Source organism: Erithacus rubecula (assembly GCF_903797595.1).
Source record: "Erithacus rubecula genome assembly, chromosome: 5".
NCBI classification, from domain to species: domain Eukaryota; kingdom Metazoa; phylum Chordata; class Aves; order Passeriformes; family Muscicapidae; genus Erithacus; species Erithacus rubecula.
In genome coordinates this window covers 40,933,325-40,954,784 of record NC_136687.1, presented here as the reverse complement: position 1 = coordinate 40,954,784, position 21,460 = coordinate 40,933,325, and the positions used below count along the sequence as shown (strand labels likewise).

Sequence of the window (21,460 nt, the reverse complement as noted above, 5' to 3'; positions counted from 1 at the left end):
ATGTAAATTCGTGATTCAGATTACTTTTCCCTGACAAAACTTTCTTAAATGTTGTGTTGATTTTTTGTTTTTCCCAACATCTTTAGAAAACTTTTATCAGCGGTCCAGAAAGAAGTGTTTGGAGAAGTTTTGTTCTGATTCAAGCTCAGATTGTGGAAGTTCGTCTGGAAGTGTTCGTGCAAGTCGCGGGAGCTGGGGTAGCTGGAGCAGTACCAGCAGTTCGGATGGAGATAAAAAGCCAATGATAACTACCAGGCATTTTCTTCCATCCAGTAAGTTTTGCAAACAGCACCTCTTCACTAGGGCAGAGTTTTAGCCTTCCTGTTGAATGGAAAGGCCTACCAAGGTATGGGGCACATAACTTGTGTTTTGTAGAGCACCTCTTAGACACACAAGGAGACATGTAAAGAACTTTGTATTTGACATGAAGTATCGCTTGTTTCATGGAAATGAAGATGACTGTCAGGCTTCTCAATGTGCAATATGCACAGTTAGTTGCCATGGAAGCATGGGAAAATTGGAGTCACTAGCCAAAGCAATTTCTGCCTTTGAATTTGTTTCATCACGTTATTTGTTCTTAAACACTAAAACTATTTAAGTAAGGCACAAATAAGGAATGTGTAAAAGCAGTTCAGATCTTGGGATTCTGGGTTTGGATAGGTGTATATGAGGCATAAGTAGCCAGAACACCTGAGCCACTTGACTAGTATGAGAAAAGGGAGCTGTGGATCATTACTGCAGTTCTTGAATACCTGAATATCACTAAAGTAGTTGAAAGTCACTTCTGTAATTATCTAGAGTGATGTGGCACGAGAAGTAAATTTGAAAGTGCTGAAGTGACACCAGCAAATCCAACTTCGGGTATCTGCAAAAAGATTACTTGAATTATTTAAAAATATGCAGAAACTTTCATGTGTATTTTGCATGTATAAAACTTTACATTGCTAAATGATAGTGTGTGATCTGTCTGAACCTGTGATCTAATAGATAACAAATCGTGTATATGGCTTTCCTGTTTGTTCAAATTATAATGCCTCTTAAAAAACACAAAATAAGTAATTCTAAATTCAGACTTAATTTGATAGTAACAGGGAACCTCTCCATTAAGACTGTGGTAATCACTTCTAAATCATAAAATACATATTATGTCTATGGGCCTAGGTAGCATGCCTTGAAATTGCAGTTAGTGATAATCCAGTGGGAGAGGAAACTTAACACCATTGATGATTCTATTTGTTTGTATGTATATTCTGTGCATACTTCTTTTTTTTAAGGATCTTTGATTTTCACAGTCATTCTTTCCTTTAGGAGAGAATATTTCACAAAATGATTTTCCATCTGAAACTCCTATCACTCTAAATCTGTCTCATAACATCTGCAATACCAGGTAAAATTTGAATCTACAGCTGTAAGTCATTACAAAAAACACCAACTTGAAGTCTTGTCTGAGTTTGATAAATAATACCTACCTGTTATCTTGCATTTTTTATGATCATCTGATTGTACTTACTAGTTGGAAGAAGAATCTTCTTCAGTACATAAAATGATATAAGCAAAATTGATTGTGCTGCAGAAGTACAACAAAAGCTTCCAAATGGAAAAAAGAAAGGGAGATTGGTTTTCCACTTTTCACTTCTTCCACATCCTAGCAACTTACTACATTTCCGTTACTGCTTAGTTGTATTAGAGTTGTACTGTGTTTTTTCTTTTTTTAAAGGTGGGAATAAGACCTTCAGGTTGATGTTATTCTTTTAATAGGAATAATGTTCTCCTAGCATATGGAGCATGAAAATTAATTCCTCCCTCCCCCACATTCTTTTCTCCCTCTTCACTATAGTAGAGATAGCATCTATAGCATCAATTTTGATTACTGTGAATCCTCATTTCACTTCTCATTCACCACTCTCTGTTTCACTAGGAGAAATAATCCAATCCTTTCCTTTGGGATTCTGGTGCTTGAAAATGTTTCCTTTTATAAATTTTGACTAGTTTCTTTAATGGGTTTTGATGAGTATCAGATTCATATTCTTGTGTGTCTATGTGTCTTCATGGACATAAAAGTAAACTCACCTGAAAGTTGTTTAAACATTGTAAGAGGTCCTACTGATATTCATGAACTATAGCTTGTTTTCCAGTTTTAGAGATGAGCCGTTGAATTAATTAGCAGTAGGTTGATACTTGGATAATAAAAATGGGGTAATTAAGGGGTATTAATTTTATTCATTTTGCATGTGTGATAAGTAGATGGCTTTTAATTGGTTAAAAAACTTTAAAAATTGCACAGTGGGAATTCAGAAATAGGAAAAGTCAAGACAATGGGAAAGCAATAGCAATCATTAGAATATTTTTTACATCTCTATATATTTCCTTTGAAGTAGTTTGAATTATGAGACTTAAGAAATTAAATTTTCTTTTCATTCAGCAGAGACGTGAACAGCATCCCCCAATATCCTGAAACCTTATGTCCCAATTACACTGACATAGCTGCAGATCCTGATAAAAATAAAGGTCAGTATTAATAACTGAAACTGATTTTTTCACACTTTGTCAAGCAGTTTTAGTGATGTTGCTAATAACGCATGCACCAACTTGATAGACACATCTTTACTAGAACTTGACGTGCTTCTAAGCAAGTTAGGTGCAAAGATAGCAAATGAAGGCTTAAAACCTTGACAGTTTTTGCTTGCAACCTTGATGACTTTTGCTGCATCTTCTCTGTGTGAAAGTAACATTTAGCTTTAAACTCATGTTCTAGGTATACTTTCTTGTTTTCTTCTTCTTGCTTTGCACAAATTAATGTCCAGAAGCAATGCAGCTGGACATCAAGAGCACTGCTTGCTGTTTTCAAGTGAAGCTTGACATCAAATCAAACATGACTGTTTTTCTCTCTAAATTTCTGCGGTTGGAACTTGCTCTCTTTGAAAGCAATAATAAGTGAGGTTGTGTAGCTGTGGGAAATAGAAGAGGTACTAGACTCTCAGAAAGCTGTGTGAAAGCAATCTCAGGATGGAGAAAGGCAAGAATGCTGAAGATGCAAGGACAAGAAATAATAGGGCCATCAGCTGTGTAGAAATAGACCTTGGGAAAATATATTAAGTAAGATAGTACAAATATGTAAGCTTAATAATGAAGCTTTATCCATTGTTTTAAGCTATTACAAGCAAGCTTTGTCCAAAGCAAGATGTACTTGCAGCTTTATTAATTGGCCTAAGAAAATGCTTGTCAGCTTTTAATATTATGCTCTTGACTAGAAAGTTGTTAAAAGACTTTGTAACAAAGAGAACTTCCTCTGCTATTGTAAGCAGCTGAAGCTGTTTTCATCTCCCTTGCTTGGTTCTGTAAAATGAGGCTGATGATTGTGACGGTATAAAACTTCGAGACAGCTGCTCCAGCAGTCCTGTCCTATTGATATATATGTAAATATAACATAAGAGAAAAAAATACTCCAGGAACCCAACAAGTAGTGCTGTTAAAATTCTTGAGTTTTCGTTGTTTGTATCTCAGAGGGAAGTAATATTAGGTTTTTGAGTGGGATTCACAAAAGCCATCATGCTGCATGGTGAGGTGGAGTTTGAAAGCTGGTCAGAACACATCCCCTGCCCTTCTGCTGGTAGGATACAAATGCTGATTAACCTTCTTCCATGGTATTAATATGTATCATGTGAAATAATGAAATAGAGCCAACTTTGCAACCATTGTCTCTTGGACATTGATAATTTGGACTTTTTCTTTTCTCCAGCTGCCATTTCTCATATAGTTGATAGGAACCAAGTATCTGTGGAATGTCAGGACACAATCCATGAAGAGCAGAACAATGAATATCTGCCCTAGGGACTAAATCCAGCATTTAATGAGTTCTCAAATTGTCTGGTTGGGAATGGCTCCAGTCTGTTAGAAACCTGACCCTGTTCCTGCTGTATTTGTATAGTTGGACTTCAGAGATGATTACTGACTGAGGTGTGGGAACAAGGAGGCCAGTGGTGATTGCATCCATGCTGTCTGTCCTGCCGTGTGGAAGTGTGCCACCTTGGCATTGGCAGCTGAACACTTAAGGACCCTCAGCAGGAATTTCTTGCCTTTTTTTTCGTTGAATTCCAGTTTCTCAGTTCAAGTCTTATATAAATAGAAATTTTGAGATACATTTAAAGACAGGCCTTCATCACAAAAAAAAATTGCTGAGTAACTTTGGATTTTTTCCTCTATCAGATACTCCTTATTTGGGATCTGAGAATAAAATCTTAATATGACAGAATCTGCAAAGTCTCCTTCCTGTTATTCTGCATTTCATTCCTCTTTCTTTTTTTTAGCTCTTTACCCAACTGGAGACTTGTGGCCTGCCCAGCCAGTTTGCATGACAAACAGTTTGAACTACAACCTTGAGAATAATATAGCATGCATGATCCAAGAAACCCCCTCTGTCCACAACAGGCAAGTTATGCTTTGTGTAAAAAGCACAGACAATGCTTTGTTTGGGCTTCTATAATGCAGAGGACTGTACTTTACTCAGAATATTTGTAAAGGCAGATGATAGTTAAAATAAAACTCTTTCTGCCATTTTAGTCTTAGTTCTCGCTGTTACTGCTCTTCCATGAGTACATCATGATTTATTTTGCTAAGACAAATTCACTGCTGTCCCTGTTCATGTATTGATATTCTAGAACTTTTTTCAAGTTTAATTAAATACTTCTTGGAAAGCTATTCATTCCTTTCACTTCTTTTGCAGGCAGAGGGCCTGGCTTTGAAATCTGTTGCCCTCTTGCTAAATGCATAGCTTGTGTATGCCACAGGGTGTGTTATGCAGTCTGTACTTGTGTTAAATAACAAGAACAGACATTGTTACAAAGACATATATTCCAGTATGAAGGTGGTTTAGGGATACAAGTTGGTATGTTTCAAGTTCTGTGTATATTTGGGTTTATGTTCCTGTAGTAATGAACTTTATTAATTCTTGTATTTTACACTGCTCACGCAGCAAATTTTAGTAATGAAAGATGTGCACAAAGTACTGAGCAGAAATACTCTGCCAGCACATAGCAGTGAAATATGGCCAGTTCTTGAAGTTATATCCTGTCATCCAAAATAACAGGAGAAGGACCTGGGGGTCCAGTTCAGTCACTGCAGCAGAGATAGGAAGCTCCTGGAGCATGTCCAGCAGAACTACAAAGTTGTTTAACAGTCTGGAGCATCTCTTACAAGGAAAGGCTGAGGGAACTGGGCCTGTTCAGCCTTGAGAAGACTCATCAATGTCTGTCAGTATCTGCAGGGAGGTTGTCAAGGGGATGGAGCCAGGCTCTGCTCAGTGGTGCCTAGAGGCAGTGGGCAGAAACTGATGCACAGGAAGTTCTGAATATGAAGAAGAACTTCTTTACTGTGCAGGTGACTGAACACCAGAACAGATGGTCCAGAGAGGTTGTGGAGTCTCCCTCACTGAAGATATTCAAGAACTGTCTGGACTCAGTCTTGTGCCATGTGCTCTGGGGTGGTCCTGCTTGAGCAGGGAGATTGGACCAGATGACCCACTGTGGTCCCTTCCAGCCTTACCCGTTCTGTGGCTGCTTTGATACACCTATCTTGATTTGGACTTCACATGCAAAAATGCATGCACATCCATACAATTATTTATTGATATTTAGTACTGATAAGCTAAGATAGCTGCCTGTCTGAATAGTAAAATTGAAGTAGGGTAGCTTCATATAAAATCCTTTTATGTGCCTACGTTGTGCAGACTGGATCCTGAGTTGGACTGCTTGTAACTTGCTGCATAGCAGGGCCTGTTTTACTACTGACATGTCTTCAGGAATTAATTTTGAAAAAATCATCTTGAAATTCTGAAGTTATTTCAATTAAGGAAGTGTAACCCCTAGAAATCTACATGTAGCTTAGAAAATGCACTGTTTCACAGGACTTTAGCACATTTGGTTGGGAAAATAGAAATCTCCATTTTAATTGCTATTCTCAAGCATTCAAATGTATTATGTCTTTTGCCACCTCAAAGCACATTATCCATGATTGTGGGGAAGAAATGCAGTTATTTTCTTGTTATGGGGAGGAAAGTTGAACGGTGTTAGGCATTGCAGGACTCTGGTAGTGTCATTACAAATTAATTTTCTCAGAGGAAAAAGAGCTCTGTGAGAGAAATTGCTGTGATTATATAGTGGCACAGAGTAGATACTGGTAAAATTGACAAGTGAAATGTGAAAAGCCTCATGATCAGTTACAGGCATTTTGCATCTAACAGCTTTACATCAAGTAAGTATTTCTAGATAATTTCAGAAGTTCTGCAAATGGTTCTTGACTGCATATTTTTCTTTTTCTTGAGACAGCTTCATTGACTGGAACACAGCTTGTGACAGCCAGTTTTCCAACATGTATTGTCCTCTAGAGATGAATGAATATGGTGCTTTCCCAGAAGGTAAGATGAAATAAAGCTTAATTATCACAGAGTATGGTTATTTTCTTCTCACCTTTTATGGAACAAAAGGCTGCACTGGTCTATGCACACATGGGTGTTCATTGCTTAAGTGGACTTTATGTTTTCCAGCTGAGTGCTCTGTAGTAATAAACAATGACTGCATGTGGTGGATGAGAAGATTGGCCTTTGTAAAGAGCTATTAAGCCTGAAAAAGTAGTATGCAGTATGCAGGACTTTCAGAGGGAATAGAGAGAAATGCTTGTTCCTACAGTATTACACATATCTTTTTTGCACAATCTTCTTTGTTTCCCCTCTGGCAGGCTTCTGCCTTCCAGTGTGTGAAATACAAGGCCTCTTGTGACCAATCTTTCCGGGCTGGAGTTTCTTTGCTTAGGAAGCACACTGGCAGCATTCTAGAATTCTTTAGCGTTACCTACCTAAGTAATAATGGAAGGTCAGACTGCAGATCCCAGGCTGATCCCTTGGGTGCTTAGAGCTGAGACATGTTGGCGGTGAGGCCTGGGGAGGTTCTACCATGCACATTCTGTCTAATAAAGACTCTGCTCTCCAGTAGAGGAATATTGCCAAGTTTTTATTCTGTCCTGATAACAGTTTGTTGGAGGGTCTCTAATACAGAGTGGTAGTCCTGCTGACAGAAACGGATACACTTCGCTGCTGTGCTATCCTGACACTGCATGAAGTCACTGAAGGATTAGGTCAATCTCAGCCTGGCTCACTCTCAAGAAGATTCAGCATGCCTCCACTGAAATGTTATTGTAGTGTTTTATGTTGCAAAAGGCTTAGTTTGTCTTCCTGATTTTATAAATTGCAGAAAACATGAACTACCCCAGTGGCTTCCCAGGTACTGCAGCAGTGCAAAATACAGCCTTCATTGACCAGAACTGTCCCTCCACCTGGAATGCTCCTCCCAACATGCCACCTGCCTGGGAACCTGCCAGTTATGTCAGCTCCACAGTGAGTATTGTCATTGTGAGGCACTGCCTTTGCGTGCTCCTTGAAAGCCTTCCTAGTGTTTTCCTGTCTTTTCCCTACCTGCTGCTTGCATGTTCTTCATGAATCTAAGTAGCCTGATGTATGTGTTTAATGCTGGCATTAGTAGCCCAGGTTTTTCCCAGCTGTTTGTCAAGAATGTTACTGACTTTGTCTGCAAAGTTTTAAGATGATCCTTTTGACTGAAAATTGACTTAAATCATCTTATATATGGGAAAACATTTTGGGCTTATTTCTATCAAAATCAATGTGTCCAGTTGAGGATAAACCCCAAAAAGTGCTAACAGCAAAACCCAGAGAGATTTGAAAATTGAAGAGCTGAATGGTCAGCTGCTGTCAGTGACTTTGACAGAGGTTTTTTTGGGTAGGAAATCCAAATGATTTAAGCTGGATTTATGCAGATTTCAGAATCCTGACTTTTACCTGTTATACTTCAGACTAGCCGTGTTTATGTCATCCCATAGTGCAGTGTAGTAACTTCAGTTCAAGGTGGTCTTTGATTGTAACCATCTTCTCTTATGCTCATATTTCAAAATCCTCTACTTTAGAATTTTGATTTTTTTCCATTTACTGTAGGTATATTTTGAATAAAACTAAACAAATAAAGCAAGAAATATTTTCATCTGTAAAAATGAAAATTCTTCTGTGTTAAAAAGTGGCAAAACTGGTAGACTTTTTCCTAAAATAAACATGGCTTTATTTTATATTTTATTCAGGAATGCCAGGAAACACAGAAGGTAGAGATTGGAAAATGCATTAGATAATTCAGTTCATTTCCCTGGCGAGCTTTTCTCCACAATAGATTTCAATGTTTCATTCAGTTTTATAAGTCCCAAGACTTCCATGACCTTTGCTGAGAGAATTCCTTGTAGACTAACACATCTTGCCCTCCAGGAGGTTCTTTATAAGCTTTCAAAATTTTCTAACTAAATTCCCTAGTTCCCATTTATAGTCTTATATTTCACACTGAATATCCCTTTCTGATTCCAGCATGCACAGTCTTTCTGGACTGACACATACTTCAGCCCTTTTCTTGTCATTTCTAGGTGTCCTTCTCTTGTAATTTTAACTCTCAAAGTATGCATGGTGATCTTTGTGTGTCTTCTGTTTATCCTCTATTTTCCTCAACAGTCCAACCAGAACTGAGTAGTGTACTGTTGTTAGAATATTATCTGTGCTGTGCAGGGAGGAGTTTATGTGGCTTCATTCAGTGAAAGGCCTTTAAACACACACACACACACACACACACATGAATTAATGCTCCTGTAATATTTTTGGCAGACATATTTCTTTGTAAACTGTGTAATTTTCTACTTGTGGATTTCTTCATAAATGCTGCTTCCTCCTTCCCATTTAGTACTTAGCATTTCCAGATTTTCTTTGGCAAATGGTCCATGTTGCAGTTTCCCATGCTGGGTTTATCTTGCTCTGCAGCCCTACCTCTCAAGCACCCGAAGCTTGTCTCCAATGTCTGGACTTTTTGGTTCCATCTGGGCACCTCAGAGTGATGTTTATGAAAGCTGCTGCCCCGTCAGTGCTGCAACTCAACATTCAACCCATGTGGAGAGCCAGGCAGTTATGTGTAAGCAGGAATACTATCCGAGGTTTAACCCTTTCCGTGCCTACATGAACTTGGACATATGGACTACAGCAGCCAATCGAAATGCAAATTTCCCACTTTCGAGGGACTCGGGTTATTGTGGAAATGTGTGAAAGGAATTTGTTTTAAAAATGTGAATAAAGATGCTTGCAATTTTGATTACTAGAGTAAGCTGGTTGCTGAATAGATTGCAACGTTGGTGAATATTTTGGCACTTTTATATTGAAAATAAATTTTTTTCCTACTGAAGTCTGAGCATTCGGTGCGTTTTAAAAAGCACAGCATATTCAGGATGCTGGTATTGTCAGGTGAAGGCTATACATTTAAAATTCAAATTTTTTATCATGAGTAAAGACAGTTCTTAGGAGCATCCATGAACTTGTACTACATGTTTCTTCTGAAGTTTACATTCTGTGGTATAAACTAGGACTGGTTTAGAAGTTGTAGGTACAAACTTGCACCCATAAGTAATTGCATCTGTACCAAATGGTCACTGGACACCTGCTTGTGGATGCAGATAGGAGTTTCCAAATGGTGCTACTTCTAGTATAGTTGTTCATGAGTGCAGACTTCTGGCAGTAGGAAAAAAGCGGAATTGACACTTGCTTATCTGGCTTCAAAATGCAAGTTGTCACTAGGACAATCTTATGCTTGTGCAGTGTGGGTGATTGGGCAGTTCTTCCAGTAACTTTTCTTCCTGAGTGACTCCTGGAATTCTGTGTTTTTATTTTTAGCCTTTATGTTGCAGTAGCATTTTTAGTGCATTTAATTACACTTGTTTAAAATGCCAAAGCTTGAACTGAAAGAAATGTTAAGAGCAGAGTTCACACCACTCTCCAAAACAGAATGATATTGTGCTGGCTCCTGTTAGGAGTCTAAAACTCTGTAGTGGGAAAGGTAGCTGAGGAAATGCTGCCACCCATGCCAGGACTCAGTCCATCATGCAAGGTGTCTCTGCTTACCCTTCCTGGTAGAGCCTTTTCTTCTTCATGGCAGTATGTCTGGACATCAAAAGAAGGGGGAGGCATCCCTTATGTTCGGAGATGTCTCTGGCGCAAGAGCACTTGTCAGGCCTGAAGAGAGTGAAGGCAGATCTTGTAGCAGTCTTGTACAATATTTGTGCTTCAAGAAAAGCCATAGAGATGGCAGAACCAAATTCTGTGTGGTGGTGGCCACAGATATTATGGCAAAAGTGGCAGTGGTCATGGATTGCCACATGGGAGGTTGAACATGAGGAAGAATGAATCCCTTGGAGGGTGATGCTGCAGGAGAACAGGTACCTCAACAGTGAACAGATCTCTACTTCATGTTGACGGCATGGCTGAATGAAGTCACACGTGACCTGCTGTAGTGGAGGTAGCAGTCCTTCTCCTCATGAGAGGTCAGACTGGAGATCACCAGGGACCAGACACTATTTTGAGGATTCTGTGAACTTGAGCAAATTCCTTACTTTTTGCTGTTTAATTTCCTCTTGCCCTTTGCTCACAGAGTGAAGGGAAGACAAGAGCTCTGTTCGACATTAAGAAATCAAGACTTTATTTGTTTTTATTTAAAGGCAGAGCAGAAAAGGCAAGCTAGTTCACAGCCTGCATGCAAGGCTACTTGGTAATTTGAGCTCTCAGACCTAAATTCTGGCCCATTGCTGAGCTATCAGGCCAGCTCCTTTATCTTGCTGATTTCATCCAGAAATGCCATCCCAGGGCTTGAAATATTTTAGGAACAGCGCATTTTCGCAAAAGTTTTGTTTCAGTAGATCAGCAGTTCCTGCAAAATAAGCTTTGTTGAAAGTTACCCTGCCAGCTATGGTTCCACATATGTTTGGGTTAGCACAGAAGGTGATCAGGGACTGGTTGGGAAACTCAAAAGCTGCTGAATTTACCTTCTCTAATTGCTCATGCAGAAGATGCTCCAAAGCGTTCCTTTGGTTTCAATGTCAGAAAAATGGGATCGCCCCTGAATGCTTCTCTGAACTGTGGTGTTTTAATTGCTTGACCAGGAATGGGCACCTGGAGTCTATGGCTACTTTCCATGATGTGTTGAGGCTGGGCAGGAATCTGTTTGACTCGAGTTTCATCGTAAGTGCTTGTGATTCTGAAGCAAAGTTCACATATTCCTATGAACTTTGCTGCTCCTGAAAATGGTACTAAGCCATGAGAAGTAGTCATAACTGCTGACATGCTTTCTGTGCACCTCTTGCCTATGGTAGGAGACTTCAGGAGGAATAGAATGGGAGTATAAATACAATAAATACAGATTATAAAAAAAAGTGATCCTTTGTTTTGAAATGGAATGAAGTTCTTTATTCCCTGGATAATATAGCATGCATGGATTTTTGATAAAAAGGCACAGGAGAGAGGAGAGGGCATGGAAAGCTAGGCTTAGTTGTCAATCTACTCAGTTTGTTCTGTTAATTTCATTTGTAAGCAAGGAGATCCTTATTTTCTGTTCACTGAAGGGAGGCTTTTCCTCAAATTTCAGTGTAAGGACATGAATTTCTTATATATGCAACAAACTGTAATAACAACCTCAAAACCCTGCGGAGTTCTGATAGGGACTGAGTCCCTGTTGTAAGTAAAGTGTATGTTCTAAACAGTCAGTCACTGGAAAAGAGAGAGAAAAGTATGCAATAAACCAAGCAAAGGCACTGGAGAATTCAGAGAGAGCAAAACCAGATAGCAATGTTTGGAAAAGAAGACCTGTGTGAAGAATTCGGTCAGACCTGTTAAAAGTGCCAACAAAAGACAAGGGGAATGAGCTACAAAGACCTTGAGAAATACTGCTAAGAGAGGAAACAATCATTCCCTTTAATCAAACCAGAACAGATCAAGAAGTTATTTTCCCAGGGGTTGTATAGTATTAGGCAAAGTTTTTCATATAAGTTTTCATAACAATAATGAAATAATGTAACAAGCTCATTAAGGTTACATCAGGAGACATCTGTAGCTTAATTAGCAATCCACTTGAATTCAAGTGGGTTTGGGCTCAGTCAAAAATCATGCCTCCTACAGTGAAGGGAAAGAGGAAATAAATAATTGCTTTGTACCAAAGTGATTACAGTTCTGCTGGAGTGAGCTGGAGAGGCTGCTCTAAAGATACCTCATTGTTATGAGCAAAGTAATTTCTAACTTCTTGCCTTGTGCCTGCAGCAGCATTGGGAGCTTCATTGATCTCTCTGAAACTGGTACCATTTTAAGAGACTTCAACAGAAGTTGTTCTTGGTTAACCAAAGAAATGCTTAAAATTTGAAAGGGAAGACCAAAAATATGAGCATAAAAGAGCGGTAGCTTGCACAATTCACTAGTAGGGCTAATGACAGAGTGGGACCGGAGGAGGGGGCAGCCCTGTGGGTGCAGTTCCAAGCATTCAGCATTAGCTTCTGTCACTGTGTAAGCACTAGTCTCCAAGCATTGACTTGTTTTCCAAAGAAGAGAACTGCTTTCTGCTCCCAGCAGGTTTGTGATTTCTTATATGTGTATTGCGAACTAGGGATACCACATTATCACTGTCTTTGGTTTTCACAGGGTATAATTGGCCAAGCCTGCCTGGTTGGGCCACAATTTCCATTATAGAGCCAGAGAATATTCCTAGCACATTCCCTGGAGGTTTGTTGGTACTGAGACACAGCACTTGGACAAAGCCAGAATCTATGGCAGGGTGTTTGCCTACCCTAGCCTAGCTGTGCTGCAGCAAGCCCCTCATAACATTATACTGTAGAGCTGTGTGAAGGGGAGCATCCAACACAACTTCCCTGTAGGAGAGCAGCAGTGCTGTGCTGGGACCCTGTTTGTTGGTAGGTGGGGCTGGTACAGTGTTGAGCTTGCTGCTGCAGGGAGGGATTTGGAGAGCCCAGCAGCCTGGGTGCCACCAGTCTGGCCTGGGAAGCCTGTTTGAACTCCATGGGAGCAGCAGATGGGCTAGGCCAAGCTGCAAGTACACCTGCAGGGTTCAGAGCTGTGAGGACTGTGCTGTCCCCAAGGCAGTCTCAGATGGGGAGCACTGTCATTGCTTGCTCACCTGTGTTTGTCACAAGCATGGCGGTCATTGGCAGATCTCTCCTGCAGCTAGATCTGGGACTGTTCCAGCTGCTCTAAGAAGCAATGATCAGCAAGCAACAATGCTGGCAGAAAGCCTGAAAGCTCTGAGGGCAGGTGAGAGATCTGATTGCCCAGGGGGCAGATGTATTCATTGGAGAATTAACTTAATCTTCTGAAGAGAGCGGAAGGGGAGGAAGCAGCCCTGCAATTCCACCACTCCTGCAACTCCAGCACTTTACTTCTTTCTGCCTCTGGAGAAGCCTCGGTGATTCCTGGGAAGTCATGGACTTCGCAGTACCAGGTGAGCTCCTGGCTGGTATTTGCAGTGGTAGGTCTTGCTTTATGGCATTTGTTTTCTTTCCTTTCATCCTTGTGAAACACCCATTGTTTATTTTTCTGAGTCACTGAGTCATGTCCATATGCTTATGCCCTTTTCACATACTTGTTTTGCTTTCAGCAATTACTGGAAAAAGTGCAAAGTGGCACTTCCTGTCACCATGGGCGTGTTTTACTTCTGCCTTTGACTGCCCCGTCCTGTTTAGTGTCTCTGACCACTTCTATAGAGAAAAAGGTTCAGGGCAGGGCTTATCACATCCTCTTCTGCAACACGCTTGGGTGGAGTGAAGGTTCACTGTCTTCTCATGACTGCTGTGCTGTCTGGCCCTGCTCTGTCCCCATGGCAATGCGACACTCACCCTGCCCTTCTGTCAGAGGTTGGGAGAAGGGGGTCCCTGGTGTTGCTTGGGGCAGTTGCCTTGTCCTGCACTGGAAGACACTTTGCTGGGCAAGTTCCAGCGATGCTTCCTGTCTCTGCAAGCTGAGGGATATGAAGGAGTGGAAGACAGTGGGTGAGCTCTGCTCTGCCCCTTTGTAAGCAAGTGAAAGGATTTGTTGTCCCAGTCCTACAAGGTGGTATTGCTACTGAGATCCTAGAGGCTTGCATCCACCTCTGCAGCTCATTACTAATGTGTCAACATAGGCACCTCCAGCCTGCTGCAAGCTGAATATTGCTGTTCCTCCATCTCTAGAGTGGGTTTCCCTACAAAATCCATCTGTCTATGCCAGCTTGAAAAAAACACCTCCTTTGTAGCTGTGGGCCACACACTGTGCAGCTCAGTTTTTCTGCTCTGCTAGATTTCATTTCCTACTGCGTTCCTCACCGGCAACAGCAGCGTAATCCCTCAAACCTCTTCTACCCCTGGGGTTGCTCTGAAGGATTTTTCCCCTGGTTCTACGGGGGAGTTACTCCCTGGGCTGTTTAGCAGCCTTGTTTAGAGGTGATGGAGGTCTGGGTGATTCCACATGACCCCCTGCACCTCTCTGCAGATTTTATTGCTTGGAGGCTCCTAGCAACCTGCATACACAGGGACCATGCTGACTTGGAATGAAGGAGCTGCCCAGTGTGCAAACTCCTGCCAGATAAACTTCTCTGGCTGTTGTGGACTAGCTTCTCATTTAGCATGAGATGGTGATTTAGTCACTGTCAGCTAAATTGCCAACAGCCAGGATTGGCTTGCAACTGAGTGCAAGTGTACACATCTCTTGAAAAGACAGGGTCACCCTCATGAGTGACCAAAGAGGCTCCATCCTCTTCAATAAAATCAGCAAGAGCTGATCACAAAATCACAAGAGTGCAGGGAGTTAGAGAAGGCAACAGATGATACCCATGACTGTCCCTGCCATACTCTGGGTTATGACTGCTGTAGCTATGGACTGACAGGCTGTGCTAGACCTCTTCTTTAACAACTCTGGAAAAATGCTCCATTTGCTAGGAGCCATTTGGTTTTAATTTTGACTGGATATCAGTCATCATCATTTGAAGGGAAGCTAATGCTTTCACACATCTTTGTTAGCACAGATGTGTGGAGAGCCTATGCTTGGACCCTCCAGCTCTCAGCGAGAGCAATGTAGAAGGTGGGCTGCCTTCCCTGGGCTGGACATTAGTAGGTGCTACTTCAGTATTAGAAATAATATTCAATAACAGTGCAGGGCTGTTTCAAAATTGGAAATTACCTCCTTCTCATGCAATGCAGGGGTGCTGCAGCAGTGTACTTGTCCATCAGTTCCTTACAAGAACCTGCTACCATGGCTGGTTCTGATTTAGTGAGAAAAATGTTTCACTTCCTTTGCTGAACACAGCCTTGTTAGATGAAAAGTGATTTGCAGTGTGGTATAGGAAATACTGAACAATGCAAACCAGATATTGAAGATGATATGGTAAGCTTGCAGAAATGTCAGTTAATGCTGTACCATTCCCATCACTCTCCTCAGATCAGTGAGACAGTGGAGCTTATTGCTCCCTCAGCTGCATTTGTATGAGAAATGCAGCATACCAGCAGTGTTCCTCCAGCTACTTGTAGGCAGGCTGGCTCATTCTGCCTCCAGCCCATCTCACAATGGCACATGTATGTCCTGGACAGGGTGCATGGCACTTGTGAGGGAATGGAAAATTACCTCATTGCTGCCCTGTTTCCAAACCAGAGTGGGAAGCCCTTGCTCCTCCTCGACTGCCCCCACACTTCTCAGCCATACAACCCACAGTCTGTGGTGTGAATGGCTTCTGGAGCTCACTGGCAGTTTCATATTGATCAGCTCTTTCCAGAGCTGCCTGCAGGTTGATCAGTCCCTCTGCAGGCAAGCAAGCAGCTGTTAACCAGAGGAGATGCCAGCCCTAGTTCTGTTGGTAAAAGCCTCTGCTTAATCCCAGATTGTCTTCCTCCTCCGATTATTAGCCTTCAATTAGGCATCTTCCAGTCCCTTGTGTTGGCTAAGGACATGGGGCATTCACTGTTTGGTTTCAGGCTCTCCCTGTCAGCACTGTGTATGTTTTGTGCATTTGCCAAATGACTTAGCACACCAAATTTCAGTTTTTCCCATCTGTATATCCTTGGCATGCACTGCACTTTCCATGGCTGCTTGAAATCAGACCATAGGTATCTTTTGCTTAATCAAGGCTTGTCTAATTTTCCCACACTGGCCCTCTGGTGAGCACAGATTTGGCTGAGCAATTTTCTCCTGAGACTTTGCTGTCACTTTTACCACTCACAAATCACAGTAAGTGCAGCTGGTCTCCCTCCTCCTGCTTGCAGGGTTTGCTTTTGCTTTTGCTTGCAGTCTGGAACATCACATCTTAGCATTGTCTGGCCTGAGCCATCTGTGGCTTGCAGGGTGGGATGCTCCTGATGGTAAGCAGAAACCCAGACAAAAAGGCCTGATGGAAATGCCCAGAGCTGGACTGCCCACTGAGCTCACAGTGACACAAACTTTTCCTATCTGCCTTCCCAGTGAAGTTCACAGGCATGATTATGAGTTTCTCCAGTAGTCGCTGAACTTCATGACCCAGTGTGATACCCTACAGCAATGTGCAACTTGTGATTGCACTCAATTCACAATAGCATTAAGGAGAGATATCACCTGTCAAGCAGAAGTTCAGTTGTCTTGGCCAGAGCATCAGTCATATTTCATATAGAGAGTTTGTTAGAGAAGTAGTCAAAAAAGTTAGTATTGATTTCTATAAACAAAAATAGGAAACAAATGGTATAAATTCCAAGTGGTTAAGTGTTTTTTGACTAGTCCAGTAACTAATGTTCTCAAATGCCTACAAAATATTAGTTTTAACTTAGCAAAGATCAAAATAACAACTCAAATAACACTTGCCAGGTATACACAGCCATGTATTCTAATAGATGACAGACCAAATGTAATGGGACTGACTTGCCAATTTCAAATTCCCCCCTGTACTTCTGCAGTGAATAATGCCTAATGACTGCTCTGGTTGAGGTTTTTTATTACTACTACTGTGGACCCAGTGTTGCCTCAAACATGCTGCAGGTATTAGGAGAAGTCTGCAAGTCTGGGGTTTGAGAGAGCCTGGTAAGGAAGCATTTCCTGAGAGGAAGAAGTAGAAATCCTCTAGAGCCTCCCAGGCCCCCTTAAGTGTCTGTCAGCATCTACCGCTGTCTAGATCAGTCTGCTTACTTATGAGTATCTGTAATAATTCCTAGAAAAATACAGGGAGAAGACAGACCATAGCATGCCCAACATAGATTTGCACAAGCAGGCTGCAGCACAGTCTCTCAGACAGGTTGTATGCATGATATCTAAGATGACTGAATCCACTGGAACTGCAGCACTGCCTAGCAGCAGGTGGAAATGCAGTGTGCCAGCCGCTGCAAACTCCAAAAATTGGGTTCAGCAGTACAATTTATTCTGAAAACTGTTTTTCAGTTTTACAATTTATTTTGATGGCAGAGTAGGCCCTTTGTCACAAGCTGGAATAAACCTTTTGGAGCCCATACAGTTGCACTTGAGCTAATTCTCGCCCTTGTGCAAGATGCTGACTTTGAATAGTTTATCTGCACAACAGCTGCTTCTGCTTTCTACACACACTGCATGCTGCTTTACAGTCTGTCTCTCTCAGGTGCCTTGCTGCTGTGCTCTGAGAGCCAAACCCCATGCCAGGGAAGGGAAAGGCTGCTATGTGTGCTGGGACTTTTGCCCCTTTTTCTTTACTGAAACTTGCCTTCCCTGGACATGGACTTCTCTTTTGTTGCCCTGGTTTGTGTGTTACATAAATGCATGTTTTTACAAAGCCTAACCTTTTACTTAGCATGATTGAAAAGCATGTTTTTGGCAGTGGAGATGGAAATATAAGCACACTTGAGAAACCGCTGGATCTGGTAATGGTACCCTTCCCCTGCATTCCACATCAAAACAGCCTGGAGTTGAGTTTCTAGAAGCTCTGAATGAAGCTAAATGTCAGTGTCACCTGAAAAATTATGCAAAAAGCCTGTAGAAAGGATTTTTTCCCTTGAATTTCATCTTACCATTAGACTTTAACTCCTGAAACAAAGAGAGAAGGGAAGAATGTCAGCTCTCTTGTGGTAGGTAGAGTAGATATCAGCAAGTCACAGTTAGTGACATTTGTGCAGAGCTTTTAGAATTAGAAAACAGTCCTACCACAGTGTCTCTCAAGAGAGAGACTTGGGCAAAATTTGGGCCTCTCTAGACACATCAGTGTTTAGCATTTAGTTCTTGGATGCCCCGTACTCAACTTACACTGGTATCTGGACACCCTGGAGTTTGGATGCCATAATTCCCGTTGGATTTCTGTGTCTGCTTCTGAGCATGCTCAGGATGTCTCAGCAGAGCTTGTGCTCTGACAGTATCATCCATCTCTGACAGTATCCTATGGCAAAGCGCTCATTCATATCTTCTTTGCCCACATTTTCTGCAAGGCTTAATCCAGTTCCTAATCACCTGGCTTCTTCACAAAGCTTGTCCAGAAGAAGCACCTCCTTTTGTTCTGTGTTTCAGCTATGGCAACATTTCCAGAGGTTTAGGGAGCCCATGAAATAAAATTCCCTCTTGCTGCTCTGAAATTGGAGCATTCATGGTGTATCTTCTCTGAATTTCCTTATTGTCTTGCTTATTGCAGAAAAAGGAGCAGTGGTGACAGCTTGTCTCAGTGATTTCCTCCTGCCACAGGCCTCTTGAACAGAAGGTTATGGCTTCCCAGAGACAGGCAAAGCCAGTCCCTCTGTGTGCAGGAGCAGTCTTGTCCTGCTGCATGCAAATGTATAGGGTAGATTGGATGTATGCAATTATAGGGACCCAGCTCTCAGCTGCTTCCCCACTGGTGGGAACTGGGAATTAGAAGATCTTGTTGCTCTTCTGACTCTCTACCCTGAAAGAGAGGGAGCAAGCAAAACCTGCTCCCAGACAGGAGGCCCTGCAGTGCCTCAGTACATTCATTATCTGATTTTCGCTTTAAAATGCATTGGAGATTAATCTAATTGCAGAGTACCTGCACTGCTAAAGGTATGGCTTTATCTGCAAAGTTGTTTTCTTGCACAGCAGAAGTCCTAGAGAAATGCAAAGGTTGGAGGGGAAGGAAAACCCCTGGCTGAACTCTGGAGTGGGAAGTACAAGCTTTGTAGACCAAACCAGGCACCATGGTGGGCTTCCCACTTCCCCAGCCTCCAGGGCAGCTGGGTCAGACTCTTGTTCTGCCTGTGATTTCCAAAGGCTTGCTGAGCCAGTCCTAGCATGGTTACAAGAGACCAGCAGCTTCCCGATCCCTTCCTTCCCTGTTAGAGGTGTCCTTCACTCCTGATAGGTTCCCAGGGAGGTTTTACTCCTCTTTGGATGGCAAGAACCTGGCTCAGGCAGCTCCTTGGTAAGACAAAGCAACATCTATTAATCATCGTCCATTTCTTTTTTTATTTTGGCTATTTCCTGGTTTCAGTGTTGTACTATGTTTACCAAAGACAAGCAGCCAAAGTAAACCACACAAATGAAAAATTGCAAATGAAAGAGCCAGCCACACGGCACAGCTAGTCCCATGCCTCCAAGGGCTTCAGTCATTTCAGATTAGGTGCACATTTGGCAATCTCCTGCAACTATGCTTGCAAGGAATCGTCCTGGAACAAACCTGCCTCCATGCACAGCGACTGACAGAAAGCTGAGGCAGATCTGGAAAGACTTTCTAGCAGGAGGGAGGATTAACATGCCTGCTTGTTAACTCTGGCTGAGTGTGCAGTCATCATGCCAGCAGAGTTAGGGAGAGCAATTGGAGAGAGATTATTTTATGATTGGTGGCATTCCTGGGGGATGGGGCTTTTATATTTTTAGAGCCTTCCTGCAAGGAGTAAAAAGCAGAAGGGAGCACAAAGCCATTTCTTCACAGATGGCAGGCTGTTTCGTCATGAGGAGCCAAAGCAGATGGAAACATTCCCTTCTCCCTTAATCCAGTTGCAGACCTGATTTACCCTGACGGAGTTACTGGTATCAGTGTTGTCCTATTACTCAGTGAGAAGTTATGAGCTCATGGGTTTCTTGTCCAGCAAACCTGCTTGCCAGCTCCTTGCTGAGTTCCCCCTGAAAAGAAAAGGGCTGCCCAGCCTGGAGGTAGGATTTCTCCACCTGCAGAAACAAGGAACAAGCCAAACTCATTCACAGGCTCTACTTCATCATGAGAAGTGTGAGAAATACTTGTTTTACAGAAAAGTTTAGACAACTGAACAGTAGGGTAGAAGTGTCCAGACAACCTGTACTTGATGCATCCCTACTGCCATTACTCATTGCATTTTTGTCAGTGACTTGAAAAAATCTGTTCAGCTGGTAGGCTTTACAAATATCAGACAGGACACAGTCAGAGACAAGCATGGAGACACCAGAGAGATCACCAAGAAAGATGCTTGTCAGCAGAGGGTTGGACATGTCAGTATGTTATGCCTGGCCTTTCGGTTCCAGATGTGAGCTTGGAACACAGAGTTCAAGGAATGAACCCCAGAGAAATAAAGTACTCCAAAGAACAGATTTTAGAGAAATTTGTTAACACTATTAATCATGGAACATTCAGGAGATTAATTTTAAATTACTTCAAAAAATAGCATAAGAAAGAAGTGTAAATGTAACATAATTTCTATAAATAAAAAAGAATATTTATGCTAGTGTAAGTTATAAGCTGAAAACAAACCAGGTGGCCAGTCTCTTGGGTAGACATTGAATAATAAGACCCAAAGGAAAAACATCTTGTGAACTCCACAGTGAGTTAAGCATTGAAGGACTATCACTGGAATTGATACAAGGTAGGAGAGTGCATCTAATTTGATGTTCTTTCCCATGGTAGAGCAGATGTAAGATAAACAAATTATATTACCTTATGGATATCTCTCAACCAGCTTACTCTGGCCCTGTAGTTTGGAGCTGTGGAGATCTAGCTATGGAGTCATGTAGTTTCAGCTATGGAGATGGGATTTGGTTGTTGTTTGCTGGTTTTTTACCTAGTTTTTTATTTTCTTTGATTCCTCTTCCTTTGACAAGTCTTCTGTCCAAAAGCTGTGAAATGCAGAGCAAATTACTTGAAAGCGTGAGTTACCATGCTTTCTGTACTTACTGAGATATACACAAGTCTTTTTGGCATGGCTACAACCCTCTTTTGCATTGCCAAGGCACTGCCCTGCTCTTCCTGGCATGTCCATGTAACTTCCTTTAGATGTTAGAGGCATTCAGCTCAAAGTTTGTAAATATAGGTATTTCACAGCAGTAGAAAATGCCTTGGTTTTGAGGTTGATCGTCTGGTATTGTGTGTTTCTTTCTGTACCTACTGTGATAAAGACCAAAATGCATCTGGCAGCACAGGGACAAGTTACATGATCTTTTCTGACTCTGTCATTACTAAGCTGGAACTGTTACAGTCATGAAAACCTACCTCAAGAAGAGCAAGAAATGCAATCTGAGGAAAATTTAGAGGGAATTATTAAAATAGCTGAGTATGTGTTTGAAAATCAGCTTGGGCTGTCTGTTTTCAATCATGTTCAAATTCAGAAAGTCAGAGAATGGTCCAATATTGGAAATAATTTATTATTTGAAGATGGTTTTGATGTCTTGGGTTTTAGC

The 21,460-nt window shown here is 41.7% G+C and overlaps 1 protein-coding gene across 7 annotated transcripts in view; it reads left to right on the top strand.

Annotated features, from left to right (window-relative positions):
* The window catches only part of TMEM131L (transmembrane 131 like), a 79,609-nt gene extending 70,337 nt beyond the window's left edge, over nt 1–9,272 (top strand). For 4 of the 7 annotated variants that reach the window (XM_079305357.1, XM_079305360.1, XM_079305356.1 and 1 more), the window contains 7 exons: nt 87–272; nt 1,309–1,387; nt 2,423–2,508; nt 4,308–4,428; nt 6,324–6,412; nt 7,245–7,387; nt 8,858–9,272. In XM_079305357.1, coding sequence (XP_079161483.1) covers nt 87–272; nt 1,309–1,387; nt 2,423–2,508; nt 4,308–4,428; nt 6,324–6,412; nt 7,245–7,387; nt 8,858–9,136 — 983 coding nt within the window. In that variant the 3' untranslated portion in view covers nt 9,137–9,272. Of the gene's footprint in view, nt 1–86; nt 273–1,308; nt 1,388–1,918; nt 2,008–2,422; nt 2,509–4,307; nt 4,429–6,323; nt 6,413–7,244; nt 7,388–8,857 lie in introns of those variants that run through there. The other 3 variants (XM_079305359.1, XM_079305358.1, XM_079305362.1) reach the window with 2 other exon arrangements.
* Nucleotides 9,273–21,460: the final 12,188 nt, after the last annotated feature.